This window comes from Lycorma delicatula, chromosome 4 (assembly GCF_047948215.1).
Source record: "Lycorma delicatula isolate Av1 chromosome 4, ASM4794821v1, whole genome shotgun sequence".
In the NCBI taxonomy this organism is placed as follows: domain Eukaryota; kingdom Metazoa; phylum Arthropoda; class Insecta; order Hemiptera; family Fulgoridae; genus Lycorma; species Lycorma delicatula.
This window is the reverse complement of record NC_134458.1, coordinates 122494208-122513523: the sequence shown is the minus strand read 5'-3', so window position 1 is coordinate 122513523 and position 19316 is coordinate 122494208. Positions and strand designations below refer to the sequence as shown.

Below are 19316 nucleotides of genomic sequence, written 5' to 3'. Positions count from 1 at the left end.
ATATATATATATACCTCATAACAGTGTGTGTGTGTGTGTGTGTGTGTGTATATATATATATATATATATATACCTCATAACAGTGTGTGTGTGTGTGTGTGTGTGTGTGTGTGAGCACGTGCGTGAGTGTGTAAACTAATTTATATCTTTTAATAACTAAAGAAATAATCAAAATATAATAGTTACTTCATTTTTTAGATACTGATGGTAGTATCAAAATATGGAATCTAGAAAATGAAAAATTAATGGGAAGTATACAGCAAGATTCTCAGCTACTTGGAGTTTTTTATCATACACATTCAAACAGATTTCTGACATGTCGTGATGATGGGATTATAAACATGTACGATGAAGAAACATTGACACATTTTCAGAGTTTTAGAAACAGGTGTGTAAGTTGGATAACCTCACAGTAGTTATTATTGACAATTACATTATACAGCATTAAATAATATACATAATAATATTTGAATATAGTTGGAACCGGATGACCAAAAATGTAGAATAATTGCTACCTTGGGGAAGTACCTTGGTTGGTTTAATTAATCTAGATTTTTAGTTTTACCGATTCAGTTAAATAAATAATAGTCTTTATTGTTTTATATTGTAAATTAATTTAATTATAATACTTGAACTTGTAATAACTTTATATATAAAAATATTATATAAATACATTTTGAGTCATTGACGGCTGGCAGAAGACTGACTATTTTAATAGGGATCAGCGTAAAATAAAGCTTTGCTTTTAGCGTGGAAGGAGCCGAATGCAGCCGCCCGGAGCTGTGTGCAGCCGTCCGACTTAAAAATGTTTTAAAAGTCCTTCAAATAAAATATAAAGTTCCTCATTAATAATAAAATTTAAAGAACATGAAATGAAACTTGAGTCTTAACATATATATATATATATATATATATACAGATTCTAAATTGCACGACAATCACTCGGGAGATGATTCTATAGCCAAAAAGAAGAAAAAAATTCATACAAAAATAAGTCAGAAAACGGTCGTTAGCGAGTTTTGACCCGCGAAACATTTAGCCCCGCTTTCTGCTCCTTTTGAGAGCAGAAAACTTAGCTTAAACCGTACTAAAATTCTTTGGGTACAAATCCAGGGGTAAATTTGATGCTCTCTTATGGTTTTTGATGTAAGAAATTGAATTAAAGTAGTTCAAACCTCTATATCACTTCGGCTTTAAGAAAAAAGGAATAAAACGCAGAAAGGTTTTGTCGGAAAATACACTTTTTTAGGTTTGAAATAAAACAACTTTGTTAATTTACTAATAAACAAATAAAAATTTCTGGTTAACTCTGTAGAAATTTTTAAATCTGAAAAAAATTTATGTAAATAACGTCTTTTTTTGTCTTCAGCCATTTGACTGGTTTGATGCAGCTCTCCAAGATTCCTACCTAGTCCAGTCGTTTCTTTTCGCATCCATCATTTCATACTCCCTACATCCTACATCCCTAACAATTTGTTTTACATATTCAAAACGTTGCCTGCCTGTACAATTTTTCCCATTTACCTGTCCCTCCAATATCAAAAAGACTATTCCAGGATGCCTTAAGATGTGGCCTATAAGTTTGTCTCTTCTTTTAGCTATACTTTTCCAAATGCTTCTTTCTTCATCTTTTTGCCGCAGCACCCCTTCGTTTGTCAATTTATCCATCCATCTGTTTTTTAACATTCTCCTACAGCGCCACATTTCAAAAGCTTCTAATCTTTTCTTCTCAGGTACTACGATTATCCAAGTTTCACTACCATATAAAGCTACGCTCCAAACATATACTTTCAAAAAGGCTTTCCTGATGTTTAAGTTAATTTTTGATGTAAGGAAATTATATTTGTGACTGAAAGCTTGTTTCGCCTTTGCTATTCGACATTTTATATCGCTCATGCTTCGTCCATCTTTAGCAATTCTACTTCCCACATAACAAAATTATTCTATCTCCATAATCTTCTCTCATCCGATTCTTATATTCAGTGGTCCATCTACTTTATTTCTACATTTCATTACTTTCACTTTGTTCTTGTTTATTTTCACGCGGTAGTTCTGGCGTAGGACTTCATCCATGCCGTTTATTGTTTCTTCTAAATCCTTTTTACTCTCAGCTAGAATTACTATTTCATCAGCAAATCGTAGCATCTTTATTTTTTCACCTTGCACTGTTACACCGGATCTTAAACTGTTCTTTAATATCATTAACTGTTAGTTCTATGTAAAGATTAAAAAGTAACGGGGATAGGGAACATCCTTATCGGACTTCCGATAGAGAAAATACAGCCAATAAAAAATAAATAAAAACTTTTAAAAATCGGTTTTTTATTGAAGCAAAAGAGACGAAAAATAGACGTAAATCATATTATTATTTTTGTACATAATAAACATTGTTCTAAATATAGCAAAAAATAAATAAATAAAATGATAAATGGTAACAGAATAACAAACTTCAGTTACAGTAATTGTTCTAAATTCTCTCCTTCACAATGTACACAAACACAGCACTCTGTCCTACATAAAATATTTCCGGTAGCTTTCCCTATCATTTCATCATCGTTTCGTTTAAATTCAGCAGCATTTCGTATTTTAATAAGTAACTGTTCTTTAGCATTAACTTTTGTAGGTATACTATCATTTTCATATGGCCCCAAATAAACTAACCTAGTAGCGTTAACTCGGGATCGTAGTGGCCAATTGATTGGTTCACCAGGTTCAATCCAGTTTGAGAAATTACCATTCAAGTGATTTCTAGCTACTAAAGAAAAATCTGGCGTTGCACCATCGTTCTGGAGAATCATTTGCAATCTAGTTTGTAAAGGACACATCCTCCAAAAAGCCGGTAAATTAAGTTTTTATTTTTTTTTTTACTGTCTAACATTAATTTTCTCAGAATTAAATGTTTTACAGGTTTTGTTACTAAATCTTCCGCATTTATTAGTCATTTAACAATGCTATTGTACTTACTACAAACCTAAAAAAAAATTGTTTTTTGATACCGAATTTTGTGTTTTACGTCGGATATCTTAAAAACTACTGGATTTACAGTTTTGGGACCTGTTTTATCCTATTTCCCAGCTCAAATATAAAACTACTAACTTTATTTCTCAATTTGGGTCCTACAGTAGGGCTTCTTATTATTAGAAGAACTGAAATCCGGGCGAAATCTTTCGCTAGTCGTAACTCGAAAACAAAGCTACACACAGTTACAGGTTACAGCCCCCCGTTCTAAAAGAGCGCGAGCAGGACTAAGGGTAAAGACCTCTTTGCTCGTAACAGGTACTTGCGACCAGGAGTCGTTGCCACTCTTTTCGCCGCGACGAGGCGGGTGCTCGAACAAATTCTGCGCCAAAATCTCTGAATCACCGTGAAAAGGAGTATGAATCGTCTCAACAATAAGGGCGCAAAACCGTTGTAGCAGTTCTCAGACAGCATGATTGTGAAACTGGGGAAGGTACACACTCAACCACCAGCTCAAAAATAGCACTGAAAAAGACTTTATACAACGCAATCTCTGCTCATGAAAAGAGACCAGAGATAGACTAGGTAGGCCTTTTTCGGGCTACCACAAGGTTATAAATTACAAGCCGTCAAAGCTATTAGACAACAGCCCTTCTCAGGCTACCATAAGATTATAAATTACGAGCCGTCGAAGCCGATCGACGACAAAAGCGGCCCTTTCAGGGCTACCACAAGGTTATTAGTTACGAGTCGTCGAAGCCAATCGGTGGCAACAGCCCTTCTCAGGGTTACTATAAGGTTTTTAAGTGCCACGTGCTGTCAAAGCCATTCAGCGACAATATATAATTACTTTAACAAAGAAAATGAGGCAGAAATGAAATGTTGTATGAACACAAAGAATTAATGTAACTAAAGGATAATGTTGAATGTTGAAGCAATGAAAATGAAGGAACTAGTACAATACAGTAATACACTGATTGCAAAAACAATGGTTGCTTAATTAAAATAAATACATCATTTAAACACTGTAAAAATACCAGATTGCCCTGAGGTAGATAATCCCCACGTCCGGAACACAACATCTACGTTCCACGTCCAGGGCGGCAACAGCTGTACTCACGTACATTACATATAGCTGGCTAACGGGGTTCCGAGTATTGTTTCTCGGATATACTTTTTTCGGCCGATTTTCATCTGCAGGCCGAATCAGAGGACTGGATTTCACGGCCACCTGCAGATACGAAATTCTTACAGATTGTGGAAATGGAATGATATCACCTTTAGAGCTGGCGATGCGGCGGCCACGGTCGAAGTTATTTGCAGGTGTAACGGAGACCTTTCGTTGTCCACATGCCCCCCGCGATGGCAAGCATGTAGTTAAGGTGCCCATGTTGTTCGGGGCATGGGAGCCCTGAAAGCCTCGGTGTGTAAGGGCCTGGAGTCAGTGCAGAGACTGCGCATCCGCTCTCTGCCAGGACATATGCCGGTTCCACCGGAGTACCGGAACGGACCTCCAGGGTTGGTAGCCCTGGAGTGGGGGTGTACCCCGGCGGCTAGCCTTACTACAGAAGGGATTATTTGTTCATGGAAACTGAACAACTAAACATGGCAGAGGGTTCACGTAAACACCCTCGTTTAGAACCGGCCGTTTCGCCTGAGGCGAAACGCCGAAAGAGTGCGGAAACTAAAAGGATTGAGATTGAGGCTAGAAAAAGCTTACAAAAAGCTTTTTTCAAGAGCAATAATGTACCGAAACCTAGATATTTGGTCATTACCAAGGAGGATGGAAATTTTTCGAAGGTGAGTCCTTTTCTCATCGCTCGGGAGATAACCAAATGTGCTGGAGGTCCTGTTAAAGAAATAAGAAAAACCTTCACAGGACTTCATGTAGAGACTGTAAATGATATACAGTCTCAGAAGATCCTAGGACTGAAGAAAATAGGAGATCTGGCTGTACGCTTTGATCCCCATGGCACACTCAACACCTCAAGAGGTGTTGTGGTCTGTCGGGATCTTTTAAATTGTTCGGAGTAAGAGATTGTAGAGGAACTGGCAGCACAAGGAGTAATAGAGTGCCGTCGATTGAACATGAGAAGGAACGGTGAGGTCTTACCCTCAGCTTCTCATGTCCTCACTTTCAACCGGCCTACTTTGCCGGAAAAGATAAGAGCAGGGATTCACCGTTTGGATGTGCGGGCATTTGTCCCACAGCCAATGAGGTGCTTTAAGTGCCAACGCTTTGGCCACACCGCTCTTAGATGCGAAAGACCGCAAATATGCGTGTGCGGTGAAGAGGTGCATGAGGGAGAGCCGTGTAAAGAGCCTCCTACATGTATGAACTGCAAAGGAGCACATTCTTGTAGATCAAGGAATTGTCCTGTCTACAAAGATGAAGTAGCTGTGCAGGAAGTAAAAACCCTGCAAAAGGTCAGCTACTTCGATGCAAAGAAGATAGTTAACGCCCGTAAACCTAGAGCAACAACAACTTACGCTCAGGCTGCGGCTGCCGTTCCTGTTCCTGCTCCAGTTGCTGTCGATGAAGGTCAACTCATCAATAAACTTGCTCCGACCTTGGCTAATATGATTGAAAGAATTATTGACAATAAAATGAAACCTTTCAATAGTAAAGATCCTATAAAGCCAAAGATATTAGTACAGCCTCCTCCCGAAGATAAAACATCGAAAGTTGCTCTTGTTCTGAAGAAACCGGACGCCAAACCAGAATGCCAAGTCCGTCTCGGTGAGATTCTTGATGACAAGAAAAAGGTAATACCTACAGAGACTGTTATGGAGGCTCCCAAGCCTCCTGTAACTGAAGTGGCCTCTAAGCCTCAGAGGCCACAAAAAATTTCACGGGGGGACGAGTGTCCCCCCCTCCACAGGCGGTGACCGGTGCGACCCCCGTGTCTGGGGTCGGCCAAGTTGCCGCCCCACAATCGGCGCCTGCGACCGGTGCCGATCCATGCCCGTCGTCGTCGGCGGCTTCGGTGGTCTCCGATACGGAGACCAGAAGCCTTACAGGCGACGACCTTCTCCGCGAACACGATGCTGTTCGTAGGATGGAGAAGAAAAGAAAAAAAGGATGGCCGAAAGGCAAACCCAGACAATAATTTAATTAACAATTAGCGAGTCGATTGTACAATGGAACATCAATGGATGTTTTTCAAACATCCATGAGCTCCAACGCTTGGTACATGACGTAGACCCGATTTGTATATGTCTGCAAGAAACGCATTTTCGCCGAAATGAAAATTTTAAATTAAGAGGTTTCAATATATTCCGGCGAGATCAACCGCCAAATGTAAGAGTTAGAGGTGGAGTAGCCATATTAACATCAACTAGAGCTACCACCGAAGCGGTTGTTCAAAACACAAACCTACAAGCGGTCGCCGTTAGAATGAAGCGTCCGCTCCAGGTCACTGTCTGCAGCATATACTTGCCGTATTTTGATTGGAATAAGGATGACATAGCAAGACTAATTTCCGAGCTTCCCCCACCTGTTTTACTGGTGGGTGACTTTAATGCTCATAATTCTCTTTGGGGATCAGATCGAGTAAATCCCCGTGGAAGAGAACTGGAAGGGTTCCTGATGAATTCAGAACTTATTATTTTAAACGACGGATCAGGAACCCTTTTCAATGCCAGAGATGGATCGACGTCCTGTATAGATCTTGCACTTATAAGTGGATCGATAGCACGGAGGTACAGCTTCCATGTCATAGACGATCTGCATGGAAGCGATCATTTCCCGGTGCAAATTGTAACTGATGTTACAAGAACAATATATCCCATCCCTAAAAGACGGTTATTTGAAAAGGCAGACTGGACGAGCTTCACAGCTGGAACGATACTCCCAGAAACAATTGGAGTTATCGGAGACGATGTCGACGCCTTAACAAATGCAATAATTGAGTCGGCATCGAGAAACCCGTTCCATGGTGGAACGATGAAATAAGTGAAGCTATAAAAAGAAAGAAAAGGGCGTATAACGCCTTTAAGAAGAGTCCTAGTATAGAAAATCTTGTTGCCTTTAAGAAATACAGGGCGTATGCAAAACATCTTATGATAGACTCGAAAAAACGATCCTGGCAGCAATATGTGTCATCCATTGACAAAACTACTACTGCATCAGATGTTTGGAGGAAAGTGAAGGCGATTTGTGGGCGTAATGATTTTGCTCCCATAACTAGCCTTCAAGATGAAGATGAAATAAAAGACACTCCATATGAAATTGCAGAGCTGTTATCCAATCACTTCGAGAAGGCCAGCAGAACGGCCAACTACGAAGAAGATTCTCGTACTAAAAAAGAACAACTTGAAGGTCTACTAAACTTCAGAACTGAGTATAATTACTCATATAATGTACCTTTTAAAATGGAAGAATTCGCGAAAGCGTTGGAAAAAATCAGGTAACACAGCTGCTGGTCCGGAGGAAATCCACTATAATATGATCAGGCAGCTGAATACCACTGCAAAGCATAGATTATTAGAACTTTATAATAAAATATGGCGGGATGGAACGTACCCGCAGCAGTGGAAAAAAGCTCATGTTGTTCCAGTACCAAAGAAAAATAAAAATTTAACAGACCCCAATAGCTATCGTCCTATTTCTTTGACGTGTGCTATGGGAAAAATACTGGAAAAAATGATTAATAATCGACTCGTCTGGGTTTTGGAAAAAGAAAACCTGATATCACCGTATCAAGCAGGTTTTCGGCAATACCATTTTACCACTGATCAAATGATCAGCTTAGAGGACGTTATATATAACAGCTTTATTAAAAGGAAACATTGTGTCGGAGTCTTCTTTGATCTTCAGAAGGCTTTCGATATGACCTGGCGTCATGGTATAATGCTCCAGATACATGAATGGGGCATTCGTGGCAACCTGCCAGTCTTACTGAGCAACTATATGAATGACCGTACTTTCCAAGTACGAGTCAGTAGCGAATATTCATCTGTAATAAATTTGGAAAATGGCATACCACAAGGTTCGCCGTTGAGCGGCACCTTGTTTACCATTGCCATTTAATAAATTGATATTAGCCATTCCAGCAGAAATCAGCAAAAGCGTCTATGTTGATGATCTAGCAATTGTGTATGCCAGCAACAAGACTGCTATGGTGAGGTACAAATTGCAACGAGCGATCAATGCTCTAAATGAAGTTGCAAAGAATAACGGATTCCAATTCTCACCAGAAAAAACGTGCTATGTACACTTTTGTAGGAAGAGAATTCCTCATCAAAGTCCTGCGTTGACACTTGATGATAATCCAATACAATATAAAGACAATGTAAGATATTTAGGATTAGTATTGGATAAATCCCTTACATGGGGATTACATATACAGGACTTGAGTGATAGATGCAAAAGAGCCCTAAACATTTTAAAATGTTTATCGAACTTAAATTGGGGCTCAGACAAAGAGACATTATTGAGATTTTATAAAGCATTGGTTCAGTCTAAACTAGACTACGGATGTATCGTATATTCATCCGCTAGAAAGTCGCATTTAAAAAAGTTAGACGTAGTTCATAATAGCGGAATAAGATACGCAACAGGCGCTTTCCGCACAAGTCCGGCGGTTAGTCTGATGTCTGAAGCCGGAATAATGCCACTACATTATAGAAGAGAGATCCTCTTGTTAAGATATGCAGCAAATATATGGGCTTGTCCTGCCCATATAAATAATAAACTTTTTAACAACCATCCTATGGCTGCATTATACGAACGTCGTGCTACCTATTCCAGACCAGCCGGAATTAGGTACCACGAATTAAGAAGTAAATATGAAATTGCCATTCCAGATACATTGGCAATTTCTACTAGAGAAATACCGCCATGGCTCTTGCCAGCGGTAAATACAAATTTGGATCTCTCTCAAGGAGAAATAAAAAAGAAACCAGCAGTGATCATCCAACAGGAATTTTTGGCAACCGTCAGTAGTTAAGAAGAACATATTAGAATTTATACTGACGGTTCTAAAACCGAACATGGTGTTGGATGCTCAATATATGTAAATGAAGAAGCCCACTTTTGGAAACTGCCAGATGTGGCCAGTGTCTACACGGCAGAACTCACTGCAATTCAGCAAGCTCTTCGCTACACTGAACACTATTGCGAAGAGAGAGTGCTAATATGTTCCGATTCATTAAGTGCACTTGTCGCAATTCGGAACAAGAACATTAAGGATGTCCTAATTGCAAACATCCTGTCCATTTTATACGTTCTAAAACAAAGAGGACAGCGATATGTATTTGTATGGACTTACGGGCATGCTGGTGTTGCAGGTAATGAAAGCGCAGACGAAGCTACCAGAAAGGCAACAGTCTGCGATGTTTTGTATGCAATTCCTGTAAGGGTGGCAGATGTTAAAAACTGTCTAACTAACGTAATAAGAAACAAGTGGAATACTGATTGGAGGAGTTTAAATACAAAATTACACTCAATCAAAACTTCTCCGTATAAATAGAAAAGCGACGTGAAGTTGACTCACCGAGAACAAGTGGCTGTGACCAGACTTAGAATCGGTCACAAGCGAGTAACAAATTCATATTTGTTAACCGGCGAAGAGAGACCAATGTGCGGTGTTTGTAATAAAACACTGACAATCAAGCATCTAATAGAAGAGTGTACCATATATGAGGACCTCAGAAAGAGGTTCCGTCTTACAAATAATATTAGAGCTGATCTGGATAATGGAAATGAAGAAAATATAGTTGCATTTTTACACGCCAGTGGACTTCTTAAAAGTCTATAAAATGAATGTTTAAAGCTGTGACAAAAGAATCTCTAAGCGGTAGCGGTAGTTTTATATATACATATAAGGGAGTCTCGAAGCGTGGCACGTATAGTGACGGGAGGTATCCCTCTTGCCTAGGCCATTTTGGCTCACCTGCTTTCAAGAGCAGTGAGTCGGGGTGTGTCCGATGATGGCATGGGGGACCCTCAAGGGTGGATTGAGGGCGCGAGGCTATGGGTGTACGCCGTGCATGCCTATAGCCTGTTTATAAGAAGGATTCAACTGCCACGGCACCCTGGCGCGACTGATATACTGCTCAACGGCGGTTCTGGTCGCCCCGAGGGTGCTTAAACAAACTATAAATGAGACTCGTAGAAGAAAGAAAGAAAGATATGGTATTGATAAGCTGAAATTTTAATTTTATGGTCTTTTGAGAACCTATCTCAAATTTTAATATTGGGGCCCTTTACACCCCATAAGTGTTTGTGATTGTCCTTGTCTTTTATGTTAATGTTTATTGTGAAGTTTGTTTTTTTAAATAAAATGTAAGGGCCCTTTACACCTTTACATATGACGATCCTGATGGAGATAATAATTTCTTTTAAAGAATGTGACGAGGGCTAATGACCTTAGCAGTCGATGCTCGTAAAAATTCAGTTAAAAAAAAAAAAATACCAGATTTTCATAATGTAATCATATAACACTTTTTTAAATATTACACATCTAAGGTGATCATAACATATAACACATTAACTATAAAACAATCTACATAAAAAAAAGTTGATTTTTACTTTTCAATATCAATAAAATCTGTTTTAATTCTTTATTTCATTTAGTATTCTTTTGGTTTTGGATGACTAATTCCCAGCATAAGCTTAAAACTTGTGCATGGGATTATGAAAGAGAAAAATTTATACCATGTGAAAAATTCCGAGTCTGGCTTTGACCAAAAACTTGGAATCTTACAAAAACTTTCCATACCTATACTTCTGTATTTCAAATACAAATAGAAATTTTCATATCAATATTATATCATAGAGGCTTTTATTCAAATGCTGCAATTGGTCAGAAGTGATTTTATCATTCAGTTGTGTTAGTATAATTCACTAAGCATGTTTATATGAATATATTTTATTTTTTCTGTTTTGGTAGCAATATAATGGGTAAAAATGATGGTCATACATCAAGAGTTTTTTCAATAAGCTTTCATCCAAAGAATGCTAATGAATTCATTTCCGGTGGCTGGGACAATACTGTACAGTTTTGGGATATGCGTTTCGATCGTTCAGTGAGATACTTAAGTGGACCACATATGTGTGGCGATTCTTTAGCTATAAGGCCCAGTGGTAAGGAGGTGAGAAAAAATTAAATTATTTTACAAATACTTTAAGAAAAATAAATAAGTGAAAGAGTATTAGTGAACATAATTTTTTATTTTATTTTATTTATTATTACACATCTGTTAGTACATTGTTATACAGAAGAGAATATTCTTGTCTGTAAAAATGTGTTTTCTTTTTTTTTTTGTTTGTTTTTTTTTTAATACTCTACTCCCCTGGGCTGGTCCGACTGGTTGGTATTACGCCTCCCAGGGGAGTGTCTGCTATACTCTAACGAGCCTTCCCGCCTACCGGCTGTATGTCCGGCATGGCAGGTCGGCTCGCCGGTCAGATCTTTTGAGTACTTATTTTTGCCCTCTTTTCTGACACCACGCCATACCATGATTTGTCTTGACGTGGTGTCGGGTCTATTCTCTTTTATATAATTTAATTTTGCAATTATTCCCCTAACCTAATTTCCCATGGAGTCCCCAGTGGATCCTTGAAGCCGGCACACCTCAGCATGCCAACCCTCACCACTGGGGCTGTCCGTCCTTCGCTATCACTGTCCCTAAAAACTTAGTGTCCTCTCATCTGCATCCTTCTGTGATATAACCTCTCTCGAGAAGTCCACCACCTTCCTCCAATTATTCTCGTTGACCGTCATATATTTAAATACTTCTATGGGGCTTTTCCCATCAATTCCTGAGGTGGCCCTGAGTGTTCTCCATTTACCACACTCAAAAAAGGTGTGTTCGGCACTGTCTTCTATCCCACAATACATGCAGCCCGGTTCCGGCCTTCTTCCAATTCTACACAGGTACTCATTAAAATTTCCGTGACCTGTAAAGAACTGAATAAGATAGAAGTCGACCTCTCCGAATCTTCTATCCAACCATCTAAATAAATCTGGGATTAGATCCTTTGTTCGTTTGGCGGTCCCCTGGACTCTCCATCTATTTTGCCACCTCGTCCTTAATCTATTTTTTGTTTCTTGTACCTCTATCCCCTGCATCCTCTATACCCTACTCAATTCCATTAAGTCTATAGGGGGGACCCCAGACAGAACACATAGCGCCTCATATGAGACTGTTCTGTAGGTTGAGACCACCCCCAGCAACAGTCTCCTATGCACCCCAGTAAGTCTGCGAAGATTTCTCTTTATTTCCACCGAAGGCCACCAAACTGGCACCGCGTACAATATTGATGATACCACTGTAGATGCGATAACTCTCCTCTTTGATGGCCTAGGAGCTCTCTTATTAGACATAATGACATTAAGGCTCTTTGTCATTATCTCTGCTTTATTGCATACATTAATGATATGTTGCGTGAAACGACAGCTTTTATCTAGGGTAATGCCCAAATATTTAACTGAATGAGCCTTTGCTATTGCCTGTCCATTTAAAGTAATGAGTGGAGATTCTAATTGTCTTTTCCCTGTAAACATTAAGAATCTGCTTTTATCCATAGCTATCTCTAAACCACGTTCTGCTACCCAACTGCTGATTGTCCCTAATGTTATATTCGCTTTCTCCTGAACCTCATTGATAGTTTTACCCTCTACAGTAATCGCCAAATCATCGGCGTAAGCCAATACCTGCACTCCACATGGATACCTCATTTGTAATATCCCATCAAAGGCCAGGACCCATAATAAAGGACCCAATATTGAGCCCTGTGGCACCCCGCCATACAAATCAAATCTTAATATCTCTTCCTGTGCTTCCACCTGACACCTTCTGTCTGAGAGGTACTCCCTAATTTGTCTTTGTAGATATGGACTTATATTCTTCTGAGCCATAGCTTCAATAATTGATGACCATCTAATGGTCCCAAATGCATTTTTAATATCTAATGTGATGAACAAGGGAATACGCCTTGTCCTCCAAGTTCCTCTCCTTGTCTCTAGAGCCCAATCCATTACTTTTTGTATTGCATGTATTGTGGATCGCCCCTTTCAGAAACCGAACTGATTATTGCTAATACCTACACCCTCCTCCACTTCTCTGATGATGAGGCTGGCCAAAATTTTTTCCACTACCTTTCCCAAGGTATTAAGGAGGCTAAGTGGTCTGTAAGATATATCTCCATTTTCCTTTGGACCCTTCTGAAGGAACTCAATTCTGGCTTCTTTCCAGCATGCCGGGAAATTTCTATTCTCCTGGCCCTGACTGGTAATCTCCAGCATTTCCCATGGGAATGTCCTAACTAGACTCTTTAGGAGCGTTGCAGGAATCCCGTCCAATCCGGGGCTTTTTTTATTCCCAAGATGCCCGACCGCTGCGTTTAATTCTCCAAGAGTGAACCTCCTGCTGTCACAATGATTCCCTGGATCACCTCTTCTGTACAAGGAAATAACTTGCTAATTTCCTGTTCCGCTTGCGATTTACTTAAAATAGGCAGGCGCCTGCCAAATCTCTTTGTAATTATTTTATACGCCTGTCCCCAGGGGTCGTTATCTAACTCCTCACACAATACCCACCAGCAATTTCTCTTTGCTGTCCTAATAGCCCTATTTAATGATCGTCTATCTTCAATATATACAAGGGCCGCTGCCTCATATTCTTGTCCACCTGTGATCCTGAGTCATTGTTTCTTTCTCCTGGATTTTTGTAATTCTCTTAGGGTCTCTATTTGCTTTGACCACCAATATGCTGAGCTTCTCTTTCTACTCCTACTCTCCTCCCTTTCCATCTCTTGTTTGACTACATTGGTCAGCACCAGTGGTGTTAATTCAGTCATATTTATGAGCCTCGTGGATGTTCTACTAGCTATTCTTTCTATCTCTTCTGCCGTAAACTTCCGGGGTAACGGTCTTTCTATAGTACCAAACATCAGATCATCAATACAAATTCTGGTCGCAAATGGTCACTGGCGATTTCGTGAGGTAATACTCGCCAGTCCCATTGCTCCCCTCTCCACCTGTTGTCCAGGATTGTAAGGCCCAGAACCGACGAGTGCCCTCCCGCCTGATAGGTGGGGTACTGTCATTGACACAATGACCACCAATAGAGCTCATAGTGTCCGTCAATATTTCACCTCTTCTATTTGTGTAAGCACACCCTGTAGCCACTGATTTACAGTTAAAATCCCCCAGGAGTATGCATTTCTTCCTATTTCTAGTAGTTATTCTTTGTATGGTATCCATGCATCTCAAAAATTCACTCAACTCACAATTAGGCAAAATATATACTGCAATTACGAGTACAGAGTTGGATTCGTTTGCCACTATCCCTTTCGATCTCGTCATATTCCTCCAGGCTATTCTCCCACTGATATCTCTCACCACTACATCCCCTTCTGTATCGGCTATCCAGCCCGCTCTTGCTGCTACATAAATGTTGGGTTCTGTAACCACCAACAAATCTGACCTCTGTGACACCGGCAGTTCACTGACCAAATCACATGACATAGAACTCCGATTAGTATTAACTAGAAGAGCCCTAAGCATTTTGATTTTTTAAACATGCCCAAGCCCCTGTTTGGTGATTCTGGCTCGCGCAGTTAAGACAGCTACTGTGCTCTTTACAATCCGCAATTTTATAACCTTTGCCCCCACAATTGAAGCAAAGGTTCAATCTATCTGGGCCGTTACACTCACTCCTGCGATGTCCCGTGCTCCAACATCTAAAACACCTTTCTTGATCTTCTCGTATGTACGCCCTACAATTGACCCATCCTATCTTTATTCTTTGGTCAACCAATCTGCATGCTGCTCTGTAGGACATGACTACCGTAGCATTCTGTGTTTCACCATACCCTGGTCTTATGGATGTAATTTTAACCTCTTCACCATCCCCTGTCCTATTCATTATTGCTGCCAGTATCTCCTGTTCCGGAGTATCCATTTCAATGTCCCTTATGTGCACTATTGTTTTTCTACCTGCTCTAGTTTTTAAGTCTACTTGCAGGTTCGCGGCTTTATCCCTGAGCGTACTAGTAAAATCTGCTGCTCTTTGAGCCCCCTGGATGCGGACATGTAACTTCTCATTCCTACCTTTTCTGAGGGATATGATATCATTGGCCTCGTCGCTATTTACCGCAGAGTTCATTGTTTTGAGTAGCTCAGCATACGACTTACCCACTGCTTTTACTATCACTGTGAGGCTCTCCTCCGCAGGTGGAGTGGCCTTCTTTATTGCCGCTTGTCTCGGCCTTAACTGTCTTGCCTGTGTATCTGCATGGAGCATCAATACTATAACCGGCTCCACCTGGTCTTTTGTTATATATGACAATGCCTTTTTGGTATAATTACCAATGCTTCCGGCCAGCAGCAAAAATGCAGTCCCCGGTGATTGTTGTAAAACCTTCCTAATTGCCTTCAGAATGATGTTCATACTTATTTTCTTCGCTGCTCTTGAATCATAGTATATTTTATATTTACTTCTTCTGACTTCAACTGTTTCTTCTCCAATAATGGAAATTTCATCCTTTAATAATCGCCCGCCTTATATTTTAAACGACTACCTTCACTATCCTCTGCTCTATTGATTTTTCCTATGTCATTAATACTACAAGTATCTCCCGCTTCTGCAGGAACTTATGTGATGTTTAAAATTCTTTCTCGCAATGTATTTGGCCATTTCCTCGGTAAGAGCTCTATTAATTCCATGTCTGACAAATCTCCAGACAATACTGCCTCCATGTCCACCTCCATAGCCACACCTCCATACCTCCATAGAGTTACACTCTGGAGACAATTCCTTTTCCAACGAGTACCCACACCACTATTTTAGGGGTTCCAAAATGGGGGGCCCCAAACAATTTTTTTGGGGGGTAGGTAAAATGTATGATGTCAAAATTGGGGGTGATGGGGGGTCAGGGGATAGGAAATTTTATGATTCGGATAGATATGTTGGAATTTTGGAATCGGAGCTATAGGGAAAAAGTTATAGTTCTGAAACTGGAACCCCTATAACACTTCGTTTGACTTAGAATATTTCACTACTGAAGATTTATTATACGAAAATAAATCTAAGTCCTTGTTTACTTCTGACAAAGTGTCAGTATAACTTAGAATATTTTACTATAACTTATATAATATATAACCTTAAAATAACTTATTCACTTAAAACATGTTAAGTTTAACTCATTCCGTTATATTGTATTGTAAAGACAATAGTTATTTATCCATTCCAATCACAATACAACCCACCAAAACCAGAAAAAATAATAAAAAATTTCACTTTTCACTTGAAAAATATTTAACTTATAAAGAAGTCAAATAACTTAAGAAATCCGTAACCAAATCACATAAAGTTTTATAATTTAGTCCGTTATCTAATCCTCAATGTTTCCCGACGTACAGTTCCGTTAATATATCCAAAAAAACCACTAAAAAATACAATAAAAATGTAGTTAATATAATATTATATTAACTACATTTTTAGTGTAAACTATAAATAAAAATGTCAATAGTTAAATATTTATGATTTATTAATTGACAGATTTTCATTTATTTTTTGTAAATTAAGAGCTTAGTTGTTTTATCCCTTACTCTCCTGGGCCGGACATACAATCAAGTAAAGTCCAGCCCAGGAGAGCATCCTTCAACTCTAAGAGGGCCTCCCCACATACTGGGAGCACGTCCGGTATGGCAGTTCAGCTCCCCCCCCCCCCGCCGAGGAACTTTTTTATCGCCTGCTTCTAATCTCCGAGAAGAGGTGTACCGGGCCCGACTATGTCGTTCCCGGGCCCCTCCCCCGAGACCGAATCTCGGGGTCTGGGTCTTTTATTTTGCCCCACCCCCAGCTGAAAGACCCCGACGTTCCCGGTCGATCATCGTAACTGACACACCTCGGCATGCCAGCCCTCACAACCGGGACTATCCGCCCTTCCCTAACTCTAAGATCCACGCCGCCGCCCCTCTTCGTCTTTGTTGCGTAGCACTTTAGTGGCAAACGAATCAAAAGTCCCCCAACTTTCATCTGATATCAAAATAAAAGGTATTAAAGTCTCTGGCTGGAGCCCATCCAGGCCAGTCTGCCTACGTAAAACGTGCCATTTATCACACTCGAAGATTGTATGTTCCGCAGTATCCACCCTACTACAATACATGCAGCAGGGGCAACTACGCCTGCCGAACCTATGCAAATAATACTCGAAAGTTCCATGACCTGTCAACATTTGTGTCATGAAGAAATTCATTTCGCCATGACCCCTATTTAGCCAAAGATCTATGTCTGTAATTAGCCGCCTGATCCAATTAGAACCTCCACCTGTAATCCATTTCATTTTCCAGGAATTTCTTGTAGCCTCCATAGCCTCACGTTTCACCATACCTTCATATCGCTTCATTCGTTCTTTCATTTATAGCTCAACTGGCGGTGCTTAGGCTAGCAAACAAGCTGTGTCCTATGAAACCGTCCGATATCCATATATCACGGCCAACAACGTACGTCGATGTAAACTCTAAAGACGAGTTAAATTTCTTCTAACATATACGGCGGCGCTCCAAACCGGTACAGCATACAGAACAGAAGACATAATTGTAGACACTATTAATCTTCTCTTGGAAGCTCTCGGAGCAGATTGAGTAGAAAGCAGCATGTTCAGCGACTTAAAAATCTTCTCAGATCTCGCACAAGAGTCAAGAGCGTAAATTTACAGGATTTATCTATCCTGACACCCAAATATTTAATGTTTTCACTGAATTGGAAAGATTGGTCACCCAGTCTCAGGTCTATTCTGCCAATAAATCTTCTCCCCGTTAGGGTGGTGAACATACATTTCTGCGGAGCAAGCTCCAGCCCTTGATTAACCATCCAGTTACTAATACTAGTTATCGCCATATTGCCACGTTCCTCTACATCTGCTTCCGTCCTGCCACTCACCACGACTATGAGATCGTCGGCATACGCCACTAATTGGGTATCTACTGGCATGGGAAAGTTAAGAACCCCATTGTACACTAATAACCATAATAGGAGGCCCAGATTTGACCCCTGAGGAACTCCGCCAAAGACTTGGAATCTCAGTTTACCTCCCAATGTGTAGGTCTCAATCCACCACTCAGTCAAGTACTCTGCTATTTGTCTTCTTAGATAGGGACTAATTCTCTACCTCGCAAACGCTGTCATAATTGAATCCCAGGTAACAGACCCGAACGCATTGTGTACATTCAGAATAATGATCGTGGGTATTTTCCTGGTCCTCCAGGTGCTCCTTCTTTCCGTAACAGTCCAGCTGACCACTCTCTGAATTCCAGAAGCCGTACTGACTTGTATGAATGCCAGCGCCCGTATTAAGCTTCTCAATCATACGAGACGCTAGTATCCTTTCCATTGCCTTCCCCATGTTGTTAATTAAACATAGTGGTCTATAATCAACATTAGGCACGTTTTCAGCAGATTTCGGAAGGCAGACCAACCTTGAAGCTTTCAATTAACTTGAGGAAAGTTTTTGGGGTCAAGACCAAAATTAGCAATGTCGGTCAGCTCCCAGAGCACTTTACTTGCTAGACCTTTTAAGACCGCGGACGATATTCCATCAGGTCCGTGGCTCTTAAGATCACGCAGCAGTTGAATCGTGACTACTTCCTCCTGCGTGAATCTCTTACGATCACAGTCTACGATTTCGGTTAAGCCATTCTCCTTCCAACTGAAGTGTTTAGATATCTGTCTAGAAGCAGACTCTTCCGTGAGAACGGCAATCACCTACCAAACCGCTTCATTGCAATCCGATAGGCCCGCCCCCAGGGATCCGCGTCGAGTTCACCGTATAACTCCCGCCATTTCACCTCTTTTGACTGTTTAATCTCGTAGTTAAGAACGCGTCTCGCATTGACATAACTCCTGGCAGCCTCTTCATACTTTTCGCCGCAGCCACTCTCAACTGCTGCTTTATGTGTCGCAACCGCTGTAGGTTCCTCCTAAGTATCTTCGGTCCACCCATAAACCGGATGATGCCTACCTACTGCCTTTGGTATTTGAGCAATCTCCTGTATTATACTTTTCTTGAAGAGCTTCAGGTGACAGCCTTCGACCATCTGCCAGCTGTCTTGTAACGTTGTCTACCTACAACTATTACAATCTGTTTCCGACTCAATCTCAGTGGCCTTTGCACTGCAGCTGTTCTAGCCAAGGGGTCTTCGACCTCTAACATCGTGACAAGATGGTCACTAGCTGTCTCGTCCTGCAGGATCCTCCTGCTCTCCTGAAGTGGTCCCAGCCTCCACCCAAGATAGTCAAGTCCAGCACGGACTGATGCTCTCTCGCTTCAAACGTAGGCGTCTGGTCATTTAAGCAGTATAAATCAGTAGACATCATCAATTCTGTCAGGACTTCGACTCATC

General features: G+C 40.5%; 1 protein-coding gene across 1 annotated transcript in view; it reads left to right on the top strand.

Moving 5' to 3' along the window:
* LOC142322712 (uncharacterized) overlaps positions 1-19316 on the top strand; it is a 39808-nt gene that overhangs the window by 6950 nt on the left and 13542 nt on the right. The window contains exons 4-5 of the mRNA XM_075361788.1: positions 199-388; positions 10854-11055. Of these exons, the coding sequence (XP_075217903.1) occupies positions 199-388; positions 10854-11055 (392 nt within the window). The remainder of the gene's footprint in view (positions 1-198; positions 389-10853; positions 11056-19316) is intronic.